Source organism: Aquarana catesbeiana, linkage group LG10, assembly GCF_042186555.1.
Source record: "Aquarana catesbeiana isolate 2022-GZ linkage group LG10, ASM4218655v1, whole genome shotgun sequence".
Classification (NCBI taxonomy): Eukaryota; Metazoa; Chordata; class Amphibia; order Anura; family Ranidae; genus Aquarana; species Aquarana catesbeiana.
Window position 1 is genome coordinate 255173103 of NC_133333.1, and position 20984 is coordinate 255194086.

The following is a 20984-nucleotide window of genomic DNA, read 5'->3' on the forward strand; positions in this document are numbered from 1 at the left end:
TCATTGGGATACATATTTGCAGAATCAATTATCTATTGTGTAAAAAGTGAAAACAGCTGGTTGGAATGGCTGGTTATCCTGCTAAAAACGGACCGAGGGCTGCTCATAGGCGTTAGAGCGCCCCATAGATATTACAGCGCCCCATAAACATTAGAGCACCCCGTGAATGCTAGAGTGACCTATAGATGCCAGAGCACCCCATAGACAAAAGCAACCCATGGAGGTTAGAGCACCCCATAGACAAAAGCAACCCATGGAGGTTAGAGCACCCCATAGACAAAGCAACCCATGGAGGTTAGAGCACCCCATAGACAAAGCAACCTATGGAGGTTAGAGCACTAAATAGATGTTAGAGCACCCCGTGGATGCTAGAGTGACCCATGGACATTAGAGCATTCCATAAACAAAGCAACCTCTTCTGCGAAAAAGTTTTCTCCCTATTGTGGGGTCACCAGTACAGTATTTGTAAATTGAAATCATATCCCCTCTCAAGCGTCTCTTCTCCAGAGAGAATAAGTTCAGAGCTCGCAACCTTTCCTCATAACTAAGATCCTCCAGACCCTTTATTAGCTTTGTTGCCCTTCTTTGTACTCGCTCCATTTCCAGTACATCCTTCCTGAGGACTGGTGCCCAGAACTGGACAGCATACTCCAGGTGCGGCCGGACCAGAGCCTTGTAGAGCGGGAGAATTATCGTTTTATCTCTTGCGTTGATCCCCCTTTTAATGCCAATATTCTGTTTGCTTTATTAGCAGCAGCTTGGCATTGCATGTCATTGCTGAGCCTATCATCTACTAGGACCCCCAGGTCCTTTTCCATCCTAGATTCCCCCAGAGGTTCTCCCCCCCGTCTATAGATTGCATTCATATTTTTGCCACCCAAATGCATTATTTTACATTTTTCTACATTGAACCTCATTTGCCATGTAGTTGCCCACCCCATTAATTTGTTCAGATCTTTTTGCAAGGTTTCCACATCCTGCGGAGAAGTTATTGCCCTGCTTAGCTTAGTATCGTCCACAAATACAGAGATTGAACTGTTTATCCCATCCTCCAGGTCGTTTATGAACAAATTAAATAGGATTGGTCCCAGCACAGAACCCTGGGGGACCCCACTACCCACCCCTGACCATTCTGAGTACTCCCCATTTATCACCACCCTCTGAACTCGCCCTTGTAGCCAGTTTTCAATCCATGTACTCACCCTATGGTCCATGCCAACGGACCTTATTTTGTACAGTAAACGTTTATGGGGAACTGTGTCAAATGCTTTTGCAAAATCCAGATACACCACGTCTACGAGCCTTCCTTTATCTAGATGGCAACTCACCTCCTCATAGAAGGTTAATAGATTGGTTTGGCAAGAACGATTCTTCATGAATCCATGCTGAATCCATGTTGGATGAGGAGATCTGGCTCACAATCATCCTTTGACACTCAGTGCAGGACACTTGGCTTCCTCCACACCAAAGTGGTATAACAAGGTCTATAGGGAGCTGGCTTTAAGCACAGTAATGCTGGAAAGGAAAGGGGACTTTCGAAGATTGTTGCCACAAGGCTGGAAGTGCAGAAGGCTAGAACCTCAGTCATTCAGAAGAACATTTGTGAGGTCAGGTACTGAAGTTGGATGAGAAGACTTGGCTCTCCATTGGAGTTCCAATTCAACCCAAAGGTGTTCAGTAGGGGTGAGGTCAGGGCTCTGTGCAGATTATGTGAGTTCCTCCACACCAAACTCATCAAACCATGTCTCTATGAAGCTGGCTTTGTGTGCCTGCACTGTAGTATGGGGGGATGTCCACATACTTGTGGCAATATAGTGTACTTCTGTTGGCTAAGTAATACCTGCACTACATTTATGGCTGTAGGATTAGATTCAGGACCTGGGCAAAGACGAGGAGCACATGGCTTGGGAGCCTATACCTCGCTCTGCGTTTCTGGGACTCAGTCAATGCGGGCCAACAAAGTAAAAAGCGTGACTGTCCCAGCAAATCCGGGACAATTGACAAAGTATGGGGTTAGGGATAAAGGTTTATAGTTACAATTGGGAGTTTTAGGTGTCAAGGTGAAGGTTGAGCCCTGGTTAAAAAGTTGGATTTAAAGTCCATCTCCAAGGAAAAAATAAATCCTATGTTGGAGTTGGGCTGACCCTGGAGTAAAATGCTTGTTTAGGTCTAGGAAGCTGCAAAAAACAGCTTTACCTCCTGAACTTCCATTCCCCAGCAGCCGATGCTCTCTTCTACTTCCTTACATTCCGGTGGTGGACTGTTGGCCTCCTCACATCCAGTGCAGGGCTGTGGGCTCTGCACTAGACCTGATTACATCAGACCTCCGACTGCCAGAGCATAGGGGAGAAGAGGGAGAGGTCCTGTGGGAGTGGAGGATCGGGCAAGTGTAGAAACTGCTTTTTGGGGGAAGCCCCACTACAAGGAAGGTTTTTCCCTTTCACTGGAATTCAATGTGCATTTATTGGTAACATTTTTTTTGTATTGAGGAGAGTAAGGAAGGGTTACTCAAAAAAAAAACCCTGATGGGTTTTACTTCCTCTTTTTTCCCCTGCAAAGTAAATGCATAATGGGCTAGTATGCATCGCATACTAGCCCATTATGTGCCACTTACCTGCAATCGAAGCCTGCACTGTCCCCGCATCCATATTCGCCTCTCTTCCTTCCGGGGCCGCTGTGACTGGCCGGAGTCGCATGACGTCAGTCACGGCACGGAGGGCCGTTTCTTCACAGAGTATGCGCCAGTTACATCATCGGCACACTACAAGGTAAATATCTCCTGAACAGCGCACGTTTAGGAGATATTTACAGTACCTCTAGGTATGCCTTATTATAGGTTTACCTATAGGTACAACTTCTGCATTGGGGGTATACATCCACTTTAAAGATCTGGGTGAACCATTTTTGTATTTCCAGGTAAGAAAATGAATGTGCCGGAATATTATTTGCGTGCCAAGCACCAATGACCTATTTGCTCATCAACAATTTATTGATACAAAAAACTTCTCATGCCAAAATATTTTGTGCCAATGCTGCCGTGCCAAAATGTAGCATCAAAAATCTACTGCTACAATAATCAGAAAAAAAATGAAACACCAAAACACGTAGCCTGACATTACTTACGTTTACTGGCTACAAACGCAGTCGATGTAAGAGAGAGACTGCTGGAACTTGCTACGTACGTCAGCAACAGTTTAGCACTTTTGCCATTTTCAAGGAAACGATGATGCAGAATGCGTTTAGCTGATGTGTGTGGTTGCTAATGCGTGGTTTGACGCCAGAATGATCTCTCAATTTATTTAGACTGTAACATCAGAAAAACCCTGTGCTTACACCGTCTAGTACAGCCATCCAGAACTAGGGTTCCTTGAGAGGTTGCTAGGGGTACCAGGAGCCGGGGGGGTGGTTGACCTCCCATCTAATGGTGATGGCATGCAGTAGTCCTTGGGCCAACATCACTTGGCAGTGCCAGCAACAGGACAACACAGATCATTTTAGCGGTCATTCTGGCCACCACTGTAAGGGGCATTCGTTCCACTGACCTCCATTAAATTGGTTTTAGCATCAGCCAAGGTTCCCTAAATCCTGAAAACTTTTATAGGGGTTCCCATGCAGTTATAGAAGAATGTTAGGTACGGATAATCAGCTGGTACCATTCCAGTCAGTAGACTGTCAGTAAATATTAGGAACAATGGTCTGGCAATTACTTGACTGAGTTCCCTAATGTGTCCCTCATTTTGGTTTGATCTATATAGACATATCTATAAAAACATCTATAATGTTCTAGATTTATTTATTTGCTGATCTATATAGTTTTGACGTTTAAAAAATGGGCTAAATCTTTCATCCAATTTCTAAATTGCTACATTTGTAAATTTCAAGAGCCAGTATAAAGTAGACATGTGCAAACAGTTTCGTAACGAATCAAAATTCGGCCGAATTTTGCATCTTTCGGATGTCCGAATAAAAAAATAACTTCAACGAATGCGAAAGACATAATAACGAATATAACAAATTAATTCGATATGATTCGGTAATTCTCTAAAGATCTAATGAAACAAAAGGTCGACTCAAAGTAAATCTTACAGTCCAATCGGCTGATTAATTTTGTGCTGGAAGTTGGATTTTTGGCAAAGTGAATTCCTGAGAACTGAGTAGGAGGGTGTTGTATTGTATTTGAGCAGAGGAGAAGAGATATTGTCATTGTGTGTGTTAATAGATTCAATAAACAAACGACTTTCCAAACTATGAATCATTATCACAAATATATATATACACATGCATATATATCGAATTTCAACTAATACGAAAGTAATTATAGCGCATATAATGAATTAATTTGACATGATGCGAGATTCAGTATAACGAATCGACACTCTACGAATAATAACGAATTATCTGAAAACGAATTAACATTATTAACGAATATAACAGAACGAAATTACGGTATGTATTTTACGAATGACAACGAACCGAAACTAAACAAAATTTCCCATTGTGCACAAGTCTAGTACAAAAGGTATAGTAGTGGTAAAAAAAACAAAAAAAAAAAAAAAAACTTGTAGGTGTTAACTAACCATTTTTTAAAATTGAATTCTCCTTTAAAAACCACTTACAGACCTGAAGGATTTGCCCCTTTAATGACCGGGCCATTTTTTGCGGCACTGCCTCGTTTTAACTGACAATTGCGCGGTCGTGCGGCACTGTGCCAAAATAAAATTCACGTCCTTTTTTTTCCCCACAAAGAGAGCTTTCTTTTGGTGCTATTTGATCACCTCTGTGTTTTTTTATTTTTTGCACTATAAACAAAGAGCGACAATTTCGAAAAAAAAACTATAATTTTTTAGTTTTTGCTTATAATAAATCTCCAGAAAAAGCAAAAAACCAACCAAAAAAAAAAAAAACACATTTCTTTATCAGTTTAGGCCGATATATAATATTCTACATATTTTTGGTAAAAAAAAAGGAAAAAAACCCTGCAATAAGCATATATTGATTGGTTTGCGCAATATATATATTTCCATATCCAACCTATGCAATCCTCTAGTGTTATTTATCACGTTATTGTGACATTATTAATCTAATTCTAATCATGTTTTTATTGATACGCAGGTGGTGAGTTTTGCCAGCCTGAAGTTTGATAAGTCCGATGACTGGATGGTGCTCGGTGTCCTCTGGTGTTCCGTAGTACAAGCTCTTCTACTGCCGATGTTCCTGTGGGCCTGCGACCGCTACCGAGCAGACGTGAAAGCAGTGTGGGACAAGTGCATAGCTATCATGTCCAACGATGACGAAAACGAAGGTGAGAAATTAATTAGCGGCTGAAAATGCTTCCAGGAAAAACACAAAAATGGTGACTTCAGAACACATTCCTCTTCCATTTTACATGTTTAAGATTTAAAATGCAACCACAGAGCAGAGGCTGTAGCATTTGGAAGGGTTCATGCACACGGGCCGATTGAGCCATAAAGTGGAAGGTACAGCCTTGGCACCCAGAAGCCACAGGCGTTGCATACAGCCGTCTGTACAAATGAGTTACAGGATATGGCTGTGCATGGGTATACGCTGGTACTTGTGTAAATACCAGCATGGAGGAGGACAGCAATGGAGCTCTGATGTTTCTCGGTCTCTGAATTACCCAAATTTACCACCAAACCTCCCTTGTCATGTCCCAGCATGATTTTTTTTTCTTAGAGAAACATCTAATATTTCTTCCTGTTCGATCACCTTGTAAAATTCTTACAGGGGCTATAGAGGGGCTAATTTTACCACAAAAAACTGGGAAAACATATTGACCCGAGTATAAGACGAGGGTGAGAAATGCACAGCTACTGTAAGTGGAAAAGAGGGTCAACAAAGCCCATTTGCAGCCTCACTGTGCCCATTTGCAGCCATAGGTCCCCCGAACTTCAAACTCGGTAGTTAAGGGTTCCTAGATGCCCCCTAGCTGCAGACAAAATTTGGGGTCTCTGAACCCAAAGGGACCCGAAATGACATTGCTGCAGATGGACAGAGTTGACCAAATTTGGGGCCCCGTATCTTGAGGCCACTTGGTGCTAGGAACCCCAAATTTGGTGTGCAAACCCAGTGGAACTAGCACTACAACATATCCAAAGCTGGGGTTCCTAGCACATAGTTGCAATGAGATACGGGGCCCCAAATTCGGTTCGGAAAATGTCAAGCACTTTTCTGCAGCAAAGAATGACATTTTCCAAACCAAATTTGGGGCCCCGTATCTCGGGACTGCTTGCTGCTAAGAACTCCATCTTTGGATATGTTGTAGTGCCACTGGGTTTGCACACCAAATTTGAGGTTTCTAGCACCAAGTGGCCCCAAGATACGGGGTCCCAAATTCGGTTCAGAAAATGTCATTCTCTGCTGCAGAAAAGTGCTTGACTCGAGTATAAGCCGAGGGGGGCATTTTCAGCACAAAAAAAAAATGTGCTGAAAAACTCGGCTTATACGGTATAAGCCCGTCCCCAGAACTACATCTCCCAAGAGCTCGTCCCTATGCAGAGTGTTTGGGTGGCCCCTGGGAGTTGAAGCAGCAGCATAGTTCTGCTGGGAAATAAACACATTTGGAGAGGGACGGAGAAAGACGAGGATAGGTGGAACTCTGTAGGGGGCTGACAACGCTGCTTGAGATTTCATTGCAGCAAAGGCTCCGTGTTAGCAGCCCAATTAGGAACTTGGGAGCAAACTGGATTTTTTGGGAGATCCACAGGTATTGTTCTGTACTTGCATTTTAAAAGAATAAAACAGGGACATGCATGTTCATTCCAGGAGGTATTATGTCTACAGAGTTCTTCCTGTTCATTCATTCCATGCTGCAGAGATGGAGATTAAGGGCCGTGTCCTCAACCTCCTTTCTCTGTCTCAAAGGTGAAACATCAGAGATCTGTTTAGACCACTGATATTTAACCAAAGACCCCAACAGGGCTGCTAAAAAAAATGCAAAAAAAAAAAAAATTGTAAAAAAATTAAATAAAATGGTAAAAAATAATAAAAAAAAAGAAAAACAACACCATGCACTACTCTACTGAAAAAGTCCACTGCTCTGCTGACTGGCACTATCCACTGTTACGGTAGGTTAAGTTTATTTTTTTACAGTGACATTTGTTTTATTAGATTTTATAAGTTTTCCTTACTATTTAGTTTGGTCTTCATTTATAAAAAAAAATAAATAAATAAAGGGCGCCATCCCTTGTTATTCTTTGATCTGTTTAATGTTGTTCAGGTAGATCTCCACCTCTCAAAAAGGTTACTTACCCCTGCTCCAGTTCTCCAAATTCTTTTGAATTATCCTCTAAATATATAAATAAAAATCTGGAATAACGCTTTCGCCGCTTGGAGTATCTTGGCATGCAGTGAAAGCATTGGGTGGTAGTCGGGGAGGGGGGGGGGGCAGGTCAACTTTTGCATCTCACCCCACAAGCTTCAAACTACGCCTAAGAGAAAACAGAGAAGTGACAGGGTTTTTTGTTTTGGATTTGGGCTTTTTTTTGGGGGGGGGGGGGGGGGGGGGGGGGTCCCATTATCCCAAGCATGTTTGAAGCCGTTTACTGTTGACCTCTAACTGAATGTACACTTTTAGAAAGGTTTAATTTTAAAACACTGAGGAGTACATACAGATTACTACTGATTGTTATTGGGATTGAAATCCCTCTAAGTGAGCATTCACCTTTATACTCCAGAAAGTCAAGAATTTATAAACAGTTCTTTTCCTATATTTAATATCATTACTTATCTTTCTGTCCTTCATGTATATTCCTTGTGTTAAAAATATAGTTTGTCTGTTGTTGTAGATCACAGTCCTGATGGTGGTATCCATTCGGACCTCATCTATGAAAGGCCCTATGACTACAATTATGGGGGTGACCTCATGGCCATGGAACGCATTACAAAGTATGACATCTCTGCATTGGAGAGGGGAATACCACAGATCTATCCTTTGAAGGAGGCACAAGAAGATAAAATGCACTATCTCCAGGTATTGTGGATTCTGATTCTAGAACCGTACAACCAAAGTTACAACTGATATCCGTCTTCACTAGAACTACCAAACTCAATAGGTACAAAGTTTCAATGGGTTGCAAATCCAGGCAGTTGTCCAGTTTTCATTTAGGAGTCAGGAAAAAAAAAAAAAAACTTGAAAAATGTAGCCCATATATCCTTCACATGGAGATATGTTTTTTTGCCTTCAGCTGATAAAATAAAGAAAAGCTCAGCTGACGGGTTATTTTAGCCTAACCTAGTACCCATGTATCTATGTACTAAATAATACACAATTTTTAAAAATGGTACCCGATTGGCTTCCTTTCCATTCTCCTGTTAAAGACATTTACACATTGATGCTTTTATAGATTTGTGCTGGCAAGTTGTGAAGAAACTTAGCATGGCTTCAAAATTCCATTTTAAGTCTTTAAACGGACATGATCATTATAAAAATAAGTTAGTCATTCTCAATCAGGGTTCCATGGAACCCTAGAGTTCCTCCAGGAGGTGGCTAGGGTCTCATTGAGCTGTGACTAACTGACCTCCCATGTGATGGTGCCTGCATAGTTCCAGGTCCAACACCAGTTGGTGGAGCCAGAGCCATGACTGTAAGGGTGGCAATTCAATGTAAGGAGCATTTCTCTTACTGACCACGACCAAAAGAAGGGGCATTTTCCCAATGACCACTAATAAACTAATCTTAGCAGGGATTCCCTGGGGCCTGAAAATTATTTCAAGGGTTCCTTTGGGATAAAAAGGTTGAGAAAGACTGATCTAAATTGTAGTTCCCCACCTTGTGGTTCCTGGGCCAACAAGATCATTCCAAGCTTCCCTCTTCCTTCTGATATCACCAATAAAACCACAAACTCCAACTGATAATTCAAAATTAATAAGCATTCTAGACATTTAATCTGATAAAGGGTTCAATCAAACCCAGACTGAAATTTCAGCCTTATGTAGACAAGGGCAAGTCCAGCAGTGGGTTTTCTTCACCCAAGGTCCACTTCACTAGACCAACCCACCAATAATGAACTATGGATGCAGTAAGGGGGAATTATGTGTGATGGTCTTTCAAATCCTCATTTAGACACTTGTATACCAGTCATTGACTGTGAAGTGTGGGATAACATTTGGGGTGTATGTACAGTTTCTCTACCATCAACCATGTTCACCATCTTCCTCAGAAAGGACATGGTGCAGTGACCACCATCTTAGTTCTAAGCCCTTTATTTATTCTGGGACTAAATTATGGCTGGGATTATAGCCTCCTCCTGCCACCCAGCTGTACCATGGAGGGTCTTTGCATCTCATACAACAAAAATGCATAGAACACCAAGAACTTGTTCTAGAATAATCATAAGGCAGGCATTTGTGCAGTTTAGGTCCCTTGTGCCCAACCCACAGCCCTTTGGGGCTTGAACTTTCAGGCCCCAGCAGTCTGTAGTAGGAGCATTGATTTGTAAAAGGATCCTTTGCCAACAGTAAACTCTAACAGTTTAAAGTAACATGTCCCTAAACTCCATCTCCTTCAGTTTGACTTCAGTCTCCAACTACTTCTACAACTCGAAAAATCTCAGGCCATTTCCTCTAAATCTTCAATCCATGGCAGTCTTCTGTAGCATTACATGTAATAGATATCATAGCAGCTCTTTGGAGACATCGAGGGGCTGCATTTAAGGCCCCCTATACCTTGTAAGTTGACAATGACTGGTCTAGGGACTAGGTAATCAAAAAATGAACATGTACATTCATTACCATCAATAGTGAAGGTTTAAAATTTATAGAAAGATAAAAGATAGGGAAGGAAAAACCCTTATCCAGTTTTTTTTTTTGTCCGTGTCCTACAGAGGTGATTTCAATCTACTTTCTGTCTCAGAGGTCCAAGTAAGTGATGGGGATTCCTATTATGGATGAGCTTGGGTTTGGTTCAAAACTCAGAAGGAAGCATTCTCCGCTGGCCCAATCAGCTGTGGCTGAAATATTCCCTTTCCTGCAGTTGTCTGTAAACAAAGGCATATATGTGACATTATTGACCCAATTTGACCATGTGGCCATATTAAGTCAAGAACGTTGACCCAGTAGGACAATATGGCCGTATTAGGTCAAGGGCATTGACCCAATAGGACCGTGTGGCCATATTAGGTCAAGGACATTGACCCAATATGACCATGTGGTCATAGTAGGCCAAGGACACTGACCCAATATGACCATGTGGCCATATTAGATCAAGGAGATTAACCCGATATGACCATGTGGCCATATTAGGCCAAGAACATTGACCTAATATGACCATGTGGCTGTATTAGGTCAAGGACATTGACCCAATATGACCATGAGGCCGTATTAGGTCAAGAACCTTGACCCAATAAGACCATGTGGCCATATTAGGTAAAGAACATAGACCCAATAGGACCACATTGGCGTATCAGGTCAAGAACATTGACCCAATATAACCGCCTGGCCGTATTAGGTCAAAGACATTGACCAAATAGGACCATGTGGCCGTTTTAGGTCAAGAACATCGACCCAGTATGACCATGGTCGTAGCAGGTCAAGGACATTGACCCAATATGACCATGTGGCCGTAGCAGGCAAGGACATTTACCCAGTTTGACCATGTGGCCATATTTGTTTAAGGACATTGACCCAATATGACCATGTGGCCGTATTAGATCAAGGACATTGACCCAATGTGACCATGTGGCCGTATTAGGTCAAGAACATTGACCCAATATGGCCATGTGGCCGTAGCATGTCAAAGACATTGACCCAGTACTGCCAGCCCAATCAGCTGTGGTCGGACTATGATGCCCCGACCATAGCTGATTGAGCTGGCAGTGAAAGCTGCTTTCCAGGTTCAAATCAAATGAAAGCTCATCCCTAATAACCATCCTAATCAGCTGTCACCAGAAAATTTGTCCCCAGTTAAAGATTTCCTTTACTTGGTCACCAGGACAAATAGAGAAAGTTAATCACCAGAGCTTAGACACAGACAGAAATAACAATGTGGCAGTGGATCCAAGTCTTCCCCTAGAAAATGCACACAATAAAATAGTTCAATTTTTTTAGATGTATTGGCTACCTGGGGAGTTTTTTCTAAGCTTTGCTGTAGCATCATCAGATCTGCCAGTCTGTACTGATAGAATCCAGTCGACCCGCATCGTCATATGTTCTGCATTTGTCGGCAACTAACGCTAGGGATTTCATACTACATTCCAAATACAAGTCATATTTTTTGATTGTCTCACTGTTTTATTCTTGTTTAATTTTTAGTATACATGATTATTATGCTGAGCAAAATGAAGATTGGCAGCACAGAGGGATAGAACAATTTTGCACGTAATGATTCTTATTTTTAAAAATAATAGCAATTTAAAAGTTAGAAAAAACAAATTACTTTGCTGATTTAATGAAAAGTCGATTTTTTATTTTGATTTGTTTATTCTTTCTTTCTTTTTTTTTCCGTCTTTACAAGGGAATGCCGTTTCTGGACTTTTGCTTGCACTTTTTGCTGCTCTTGTTTTCTGTGCTATTTTTTTTTGTTTGAAATAAACGTGGTTTGCTGCTCTTAAATTATGCTTTGTGGGGTCTGTATCCTTCTTTAATAATCATGCATGTTGAATTTAAAATAAGGAGTGGCTTCAAGTGCAACCAACCCAAACCCATCCATTATGATTTGTGTTTCTCACCCCAAAAATTCTTAACAGTTAATTTTTTGTTTCTAGACCTCAGTGATGTCTTCCTACCACTGGACATATTACTCCAAAATTGTATTTGCCTTCAAGTCTTTTTAGCTTATAGACTTAAAGGGTTAGTCCACAGAGGGGCAGATTTACCATACTTACAGTTATGGTGTCTTTGGAACCAGGTGCAAGTCTTCCCTTAAAAAAGGTCTCGTAATTATGAGTGTTGGAATTCCCTCATGCCTCAACATTTGAGATGTTGTCACCTCAACTGTTAGATATGAAGAACAAATAGTTGCAATCAGGCTTGTAATGGGAGCACTTACACTTGTTTCCTGAGACAAGCTAGCTGAAAGACAGATAAATCTCTACCTAGGTGGATACATCTTTCAAAGAGTTTTTTTTTTTTTTTTCAACCAGTGTGCCTTTTCATTTATAATTTGCATGCATCGATGTCCGTTATTTTGTATAGACCTAAACATTTTACATCTGGCTTGTGTTACTTAAAAGTAATTGGTATTATTAATACACAAACTTTGAAGTTTTGTTCACAAAATGCTACGAATTGAGTTGCACTTTAAAAGTATTCCTTCTACACTATATGGCGAAAAGCTTGTGGACACCTGGCCATCACACCTATATGAGCCTTGTTAGGCATCCCATTCCAAAACCATGGCCATTAATATGGATTATTAATATTATACAGGATTTATATAGTGCCAACAGTTTGCGCAGCGCTTTACAGCAAGGGTGCAGACAGCACGGTTACAATACAATCCAATATCTGAGGAATCAGAGGGCCCTACTCGTTAGAGCTTACAGCTTAAAATCCAAAAAGGGATTGTATCAAGAGATACAAATGGTAATAACTGTGGAGGATGAGCTGATGGAAAAAATAAAATTACAGTTCTTAGGGGGGAGGTTGGATAGGCTTCTCTGAAGAGAAGGGTTTTAAAGGGATCGTCTAAATGTGGACAAAGTAGGAGATAGATGGACAGATAGGGGCAAGGAGTTCCATAGGATGGGAAAGGCTCAGGAGAAGTTGTGGAGGTGAGCATGGGAGGAGACAAGGGAGCTAGAGAGCAGGAGGTCTTGGGAGGAACAAAGAGAATAGGTTAGTGATGTAGCTGGGGCCAGAGTTGTGGTTGGCTTTGTCGGTTGTTCATATATTGAATGTAGTTCGTTGGGTGAGCAGAAGCCAATGGAGGGATTGGCAGGAGAGAGGTAGCAGACACTGAACGGCTGGTAAGATGAATGAGTCTGGCAGCAGCATTTATGATGGACTGAAGGGCGGATAGCCTATGTAAAGGTAATCCCATGAGGAGGGAGTTGCAGTAGTTGAGAGATGGCCAGGGAGTGAATTGGAAGCTTTGTGGTGTCATTGGTTAGGAAGGGGGTGATTTTTGGAGATGTTGTGGAGGTCAAGACAGAAAGCTTTGTACAGTGACTGGATGTGGGGTCAAAAGGAGAGTTTAGAGCCCAGGACTACACCTAGCACCTTGGCATGCAGGGATGGGTTAATGGTTGTGCCATCAATCCTGACAGGGAAATCACGGGAAGTGGCACATGGGTGAGGAAATATTATGAGCTCGGTTTTGGACAAGTTGAGATTGAGGAAGTGGTGCGACATCCAGGCTGATATGTCGGTCAGTAAATTAGTGATGCGTGTAGAGACTATTTGAGTGAGCCGATGGGTAGAGATAGATTTGGGTGTCATCAGCATAGAAATGGTGTTGGAAGCTACGGGAGGCTATCAACTGACCCAGGGAGGAGGTGTAGATGATGAATAGGAAAGGTCCAAGAACAGAACCTTAGGGGACCCTGACTGAGAAAGGAAGAGGAGGAAGCAGAATTGTAAGTGACAGTAAATGTGCAGTGGGAGAGTTAGGATCCATCCCTTTGCAAGTCAAAGCCTCCACTCTTCTGAGAAGGCTTTGGAGCATGTCTCTAAGAACTTGAGCCCCAAAAAAGCATTTGTGAGATCAAGTACTGATGTTGGATGGGAAGACCTGGCTCACAATCAACTTTTTTAATTCATCCCTAAGACGTTAAATAGGGTTGAGGTCTTGACTGTTCGAGTTCCTCCACACCAAACACGTGAATCAGCATTTGTACACAGGGGCACAGTCATGCTGGAACAGGAAGGGATCTTCACCAAGCTGCTACCAAGTTGGAAGCCCAAAATTGTCTACATCTTTGTATGCCGTAACATTAACAGTACCCTTCACTGAAAAAAACAGAATCAATCATTTGGAGGGGTGTCCACAAACGTTTGGCCATATAGTGTATGTATATTGTATATATGTTCAGATCATTTTTTATTTTTGTGGTGGAAGTGAGCAAATTTAGAAGATTCCAAACACTCATATGCTTGAAATGCACTAGTTACAATTCTCTCTCGCTCTTTCGCAGCATAATTCTTCAAATTATTAGAGGCTAACAGCAAGCAGCCATTAAACAGTAATTTTGGTATCATGGGATGACATGCTGTAACCCACCTATTCAAAGTATTTGGGTCTGTCTCCAAGAAACAAACAGCTGCCAAAGCTGATTTAAGCCATAAACTGAAGATTTTTTAGGTCTATATATGCATGTGTCATGTGCACCATCTGTATTGATTGAAGGCTAGCCCCACATTTTTTTTTAGGTGCATTTAAAGCAGGGGTCTCCAAACTTTTTTTTTTTTAAACAATTGGCCAGTTTACCGTCCTCCAGACTTTTGGGGGGGGGGGGGGGGCGGACTGTGACTAGAGAGAGTAGAAAATATGCCCTGGTATCAGTAGGAGTTACCAATGCAACATCTTTAGTGGGAGAAATAATGCCCCATCCTTGATATCAGTGGCAAGAGTTAAGCCCCCATTATTGGTGTCAGTAGGAGGAATAATGCCCCATTATTGGTGTTAGTGGCAGGAATTATGCCCCTATTGGTGGTTCCAGTTGGGAATAGTGCCCCATTGTTGGCGTCAGTGGGAGGAATAGTGCCATTACCATTGGTGTCAATGGGCGGAAAAGTGGTCCACCAATGGTGTCAATGGGTGGAATAGTGCCCATCCTTGGTGTCAATGGGTGGAATAGTGCCCATCCTTGGTGTCAATGGGTGGAATAGTGCCCATCCTTGGTGTCAATGGGTGGAATAGTGCCCATCCTTGGTGTCAATGGGTGGAATAGTGCCCATCCTTGGTGTCAATGGGTGGAATAGTGCCCATCCTTGGTGTCAATGGGTGGAATAGTGCCCATCCTTGGTGTCATTGGGTGGAATAGTGCCCATCCTTGGTGTCATTGGGTGGAATAGTGCCCATCCTTGGTGTCAATGGGTGGAATAGTGCCCATCCTTGGTATCAGTGGGAGTAATCGTGCGTCATTGTTGGTTTCATTAGCAAGAATTATGCCCTCATTGTTGGTGTCAGTAGGAGGAATAGTGTTGCAAGGGCCAGATAAAGGCAAGCAAAGGGCCGCATCCGGCCCCTGGGCCACAGTTTGGAGACCACTGATTTAAAGGATTGTTGTTGACTTACTATTAAAAAATGAATTGATGTTACAATTCATTGTTAATACATCCATGCCCAATAATCTAACCCCAGTTTGCTCACTGGCTCCAATAAAAATGACTTTTATTGATTTATTACAGGATTTCACTAATAATTTGGAACGTATATTAAGCATTTTGGTGAACAATTTGAAAATTATAGATATATTTATTTTTTATCCAATAGTCATTAAATTTGGGGGGGAAATTTTGTTTATTTCAGCTGTGTACAGAATAAAAAAAAAAAATTGTAAAATATTTTTGGCCAATTTTTTTTAAACATTACTAGCTCTATTCAAAGTTGCAAATTACCTAACACCAAGCCATGATGTTTCATGACGCGCTTTATTTGAGTTACACAAAATGTCACTTCCTGAAAGAGTTGCATACCCTAAATGGTCTTTCATTTTTTTTTTTTTTTTTTTTTTTAATTTAAGGTCCCTCCAACAAGACGCTATTCTCACGATGAGACAGACATATTTACCACGTGTCAGATACCAGCTTTCCTTCATGGCTGGGGATCAGCTGAGGATATCGCTGCCATCTCTTTCTTCACACTGCCAAGGCGCGATAGGCGAAGCAGCCTGGTGTTTTACCACCAAGAAGCCAGCTTGCCGTATCGAAAGTGCCGTAAAGGATCGGAGAGCCTCCTTTCCTTGAAACATTTTACCTTGGAGGAACTATACAAAGACGATTTCAAGTGCTTTAGTCGGGAAGAGGTGGTCGGTTTTATCGACGACACACCTCTTCCGAGCCCGCGAAAAACTTCTGGTAGGTCTTCTTCAATCTCGCTCATACCAGATACTTTGAAACATCCAACAGCTACCCATTTCACTTTGACGGACTTCGAGCGAGAGCCTCAGGTGTTACGGAGGATTTCCAACCACGGTAAGAGTTGTACGCTGAACGTTCCTGGTCATATTCGACCTCACGATCCTAAGCGGTTCTACACGGAAGGACATCGGGGCATTCAGAATACTCAACGACCCGTTCAGAAGGCTGAATCTCAAAAACTAGATGAGGTAGCCGCCAATTCTAACTCTGCCGACTCCGGCAGTTGCCAGACTGGCCTGGACAATGCATGGAGCGAGCAGGAACAACTTGACAAAGTAGAATGCAAGGGAAGTACGAATAGCTTTTTAAGCACACCCTCTGAATCTTCTGGATACATAACTTTCCATTCAGATTCAATTGGATCCACTTCCTAGGGATAACCCAACGTCTTATATATCAATATATGCTATTTCAGGGTTTACATTGCTCCTAATCTTGTTAAGTACCAAGAACTGGAAACCGCACCAAAGAAGAAAACTTGCGTTAAAAAATAAATAAATAACTGATATAAATTTTAATATTCTGCTTTTCTTAGGAAAAAAAATTCAGGAAAAACATGATTTACAGATCATTTTCAGCTTGGGTTTGTTATGCAGAGAAGAGAAAAAACTGCTACATCAATTTATTTCCTAAAATATTACATCCAATGAGTTGTACATGGAACACAACTTCAAGCAACAATTTAATCTTTACTTGTCATCAATAAATATATAATATGCATGCCTATGTAACTTCTCTGTCCACTCTCTATAAAAAGTGAAATTTTTTGATATACACTTTACGATTTTCTAATTTTGAATGAAATGTGTTCAGTGTGGGTGACATGATACAATGAAAAATATGTGCTTTTCCTAAAGAAAAAAAAAAAAAGTTAAAGCATTGTACTAATTAATGTATGTTATTTTCTGTACTGTATTATACATTTTTAAATGAAAACTAATATATGTTGACATTTTTGTAATTTAAAAATTTGTTCACATTGATTCTGATTTAAGTAGCAGGGTATCACTGAATACTTTGTTTAATATTTTGTTATTAATTTTCCCCCCAATGGATCATCATTCGAGATGAAGTATGCATCACCTTTATTATATGCTAAAGTTAGGTCTTACTAAATAAATGCGGGGTTTTAGTGAGGTAATGGATGGGGCAATGTAGAACTCTGGGCAAGATGCATACATTTTGAGATCCCAAATTTTAATCTCAAATGTGTCCTGCTTTATACTTATATAAAGCACCATCCGTGAGTTCAACCCTGTAGTGGCAATAATGTATCTATTGCGTAAAGTGGAAAATGGCTACCTAAAGCCAAGACAAAGTGACAGTGTCTGCACATAGCCAACCCATCCTATGCTAGACCTACCCAACCCAGCCCACCCGCCTAGACACATAGACCTACCCATCCCACGCTAGACCTACCCAACCCAGCCCACCCGCCTAGAAACATAGACCCACCTATCCCACGCTAGACCTAACCAACCCAGCCCACCCGCCTAGAAACATAGACCCACCTATCCCACGCTAGACCTAACCAACCCAGCCGCCTAGACACACAGACCTACCCATCCCACATAAGACCTACCCAACCCAGCCCACCTGCCTAGGCGCATAGATCTGCTCATCCCATGCTAGACCTATCCAACCCAGCCCACCAGCCTAGGCACATAGACCTGCTCACCCCATGCTAGACCTACCCAACTGACCTACCCACCTAGGGATGTAGACACACTAGACCTACCCAACCCACCCATCCTACGCTAGACCTACCCAACCCACCTGCCTAGCCACATAGACCTGTTCATCCCATGCTAGACCTGCCCTAACCAGCCGACCCACCTAGGCACATAGACCTACCTATTCACGTTAGACCTACCCAACCCAGCCACCCGTGTAGGCACATAGACCTACCCATCCCATGGTACACATCATCCCACCTGCCTAGACCTGTTGACCTATCCATCCCACGCTACACCTACCCAGCCCAGCCCACCCGCCTAGGCACATAAACCTGCTAATCCCATGCTAGACCTACCCAGCCCAGCCCACCCGTCTAGGCACATAGACCTGCTTATCCCATGCCAGACCTACCCAGCCCAGCCCACCCGCCTAGGCACATAGACCTGCTTATCCCATGCTAGACCTACCCAACCCAGCCACCCGCCTAGGCACAAAGACTTACCCATCCCATGGTACACCTACTCATCCCACCTGCCTAGGTCTGTTGACCTACCCATTCCACGCTAGACCTACCCAACACAGCCCACCCGCCTAGGCAGGTAGACCTACCCCTCCCATGTTAGACCTACCCAACCCAGCCACCTGCCTGGGCATATAGGCCAGCCCATCCCATGCTAGACCTGTCCAATCCAGCCCCCCCAGCCTAGGCACGTAGACCTGCTCATCCCATGCTAGACCTACTTAACCCAGCTAACCCACCTAGGCATGTAGACCTACCATCCCATGCTAGACCTACCCAACCAAGCCCACCTGCATAAGCACGTAGACCTACCCAATCCAGCCCACCTGCCTAGGCAAGTGGACCTATCCATCCCAAGCTAGACCTACTCAACTGCCCCACTTACCTAGGGATGTAGACCTACCCAACCCATCCTACCCGCCTAGGCCCGTAGACCTACCCATCCCACGCTAGACGTATCCAACCCAGCCCACCAGCCTAGGCACATAGACCTGCTCATCCCATGCTAGACCTACCCAACTGAGCCTACCCACCTAGGGATGTAGACACACTAGACCTACCCAACCCACCCATCCTACGCTAGACCTACCCAACCCACCTGCCTAGGCACATAGACCTGTTCATCCCATGCTAGACCTGCCCTAACCAGCCGACCCACCTAGGCACATAGACCTACCTATTCACGTTAGACCTACCCAACCCAGCCACCCGTGTAGGCACATAGACCTACCCATCCCATGGTACACCTACCCATCCCACCTGCCTAGGCCTGTTGACCTATCCATCCCACGCTACACCTACCTAGCCCAGCCCACCCGCCTAGGCACATAAACCTGCTCATCCCATACTAGACCTACCCAACCCAGCCCACCTGCCTAGGCACATAGACCTGCTTATCCCCATGCTAGACCTACCCAACCCAGCCACCCGCCTAGGCACATAGACTTACACATCCCATGGTACACCTACTCATCCCACCTGCCTAGGCCTGTTGACCTACCCATTCCACGCTAGACCTACCCAACACAGCCCACCCGCCTAGGCAGGTAGACCTACCCCTACCATGTTAGACCTACCCAACCCAGCCACCTGCCTGGGCATATAGACCAGCCCATCCCATGCTAGACCTGTCCAATCCAGCCCCCCCAGCCTAGGCACGTAGACCTGCTCATCCCATGCTAGACCTACTTAACTCAGCTAACCCACCTAGGCATATAGACCTACCATCCCATGCTAGACCTACCCAACCAAGCCCACCTGCAAAAGGCACGTAGACCTACCCAATCCAGCCCACCTGCCTATTCCTAGGCAAGTGGACCTATCCATCCCACGCTACTCAACTGCCCCACCAACCTAGGGATGTAGACCTACCCAACCCATCCTACCCGCCTAGGCACGTAGACCTACCCATCCCACGCTAGACCTACCCATCCAGCCACAAGTCTAGGATCATAGACCTACCCATCCTATGCCACACCTACCCATCCCACCTGCCTAGGCCTGCTGAACTACCCATAACCCGCTACACCTAACCAACCCAGCTCTTCTGCCTAGGCACATGGACCTACCCTTACACGCTCATCACAACCTTCCCACACTGCCAGAGCCCTCACCAACAAGCATCTGAGCATGGTGTAGGGAGGGACATATGAATTTCCTTGTTTGATAGTGCTCAGGTCTAAGCGGCCAAAAACTGTAGGATGGGGGCGGGGCACAGTGTCATAATCCATCTCGGTTTCCACACCAGTCAACACTGGAGCTTAAAAAGACTGGTTTGCTACAACAGGAAGCAGTTAGGGTGCATGGCTGGGCTATATGCAAACACTGTATGGGCAAAGTGACAGTGCTTCTTAAAGTATTTTTTTTTTCCCATTTTGGATAGAGTAAGGGAGGGTTACAACCCCTGTCAGGGTTTTTTTTTAATCCGTGTCCCATTGGGGAGATTTCCCTTCACTTCCCGTTTTTTTTTTTTTCATCCGTGTCCCATTGGGGAGATTTCCCTTCACTTCCTGTCCCATAGCCAAAACAAAAAAAGTGAGATTAAATGTCTTCAAAGTGAGGAAATCCCTGGATGTCACTAGAACTAATGTCCCCATTGGAAGATTTCCTTCTATTCCTGTTCTGGCGACAACCCAGAATTTGGGATTGGGAGCTTGGTGGAAACTTGTCAGTTTAACAGTGACTGCAGCCAATCAGATGCAACAATTGCTCAGTTGTTCAGACGGCTGCGGGTACGGGATGTCTGAATACAATAGGTTCATCCATGCATGCTATTTAGCTGAATGGGAGAAATCAAAGCAGTAGGATGTTTATGAGGTCATCCCTGAGCCCCCCATCCCTGTACACCCCATCCCTCCATCCCTGTCCCCCCATTCCTGTACACCCCATCCCTATACACCCCATCCCCCCATCCCTATCCCCCCATTCCTGTACACCCCATCCCTGTCCCCCCATTCCTGTACACCCTATCCCCCCATCCCTGTCCCCCCATTCCTGTACACCCCTTTCTCCCATCCCTGTCCCCCCATCCCTGTACACCTCATCCCCCCATGCCTGTCCCCCCATTCCTGTACACCTCATCCCCCCATCCCTGTCCCCCCATTCCTGTACACCCCTTCCCCCCATCCCTGTCCCCCCATCTCCGTACACCCTATCCCCCCATCCCTGTACACCTCATCCCCCCATCCCTGTCCCCCCATTCCTGTACACCCCTTCCCCCCCATCCCTGTACACCCCATCCCTGTACACC

The 20984-nt window shown here is 43.8% G+C and overlaps 1 protein-coding gene across 1 annotated transcript in view; it reads left to right on the plus strand.

Moving 5' to 3' along the window:
• The window catches only part of GPR153 (G protein-coupled receptor 153), a 131126-nt gene extending 113698 nt beyond the window's left edge, over positions 1-17428 (plus strand). The window contains exons 4-6 of the mRNA XM_073603662.1: positions 5113-5302; positions 7806-7990; positions 15642-17428. Coding sequence (XP_073459763.1) covers positions 5113-5302; positions 7806-7990; positions 15642-16412 — 1146 coding nt within the window. The 3' untranslated portion in view covers positions 16413-17428. The remainder of the gene's footprint in view (positions 1-5112; positions 5303-7805; positions 7991-15641) is intronic.
• Positions 17429-20984: the final 3556 nt, after the last annotated feature.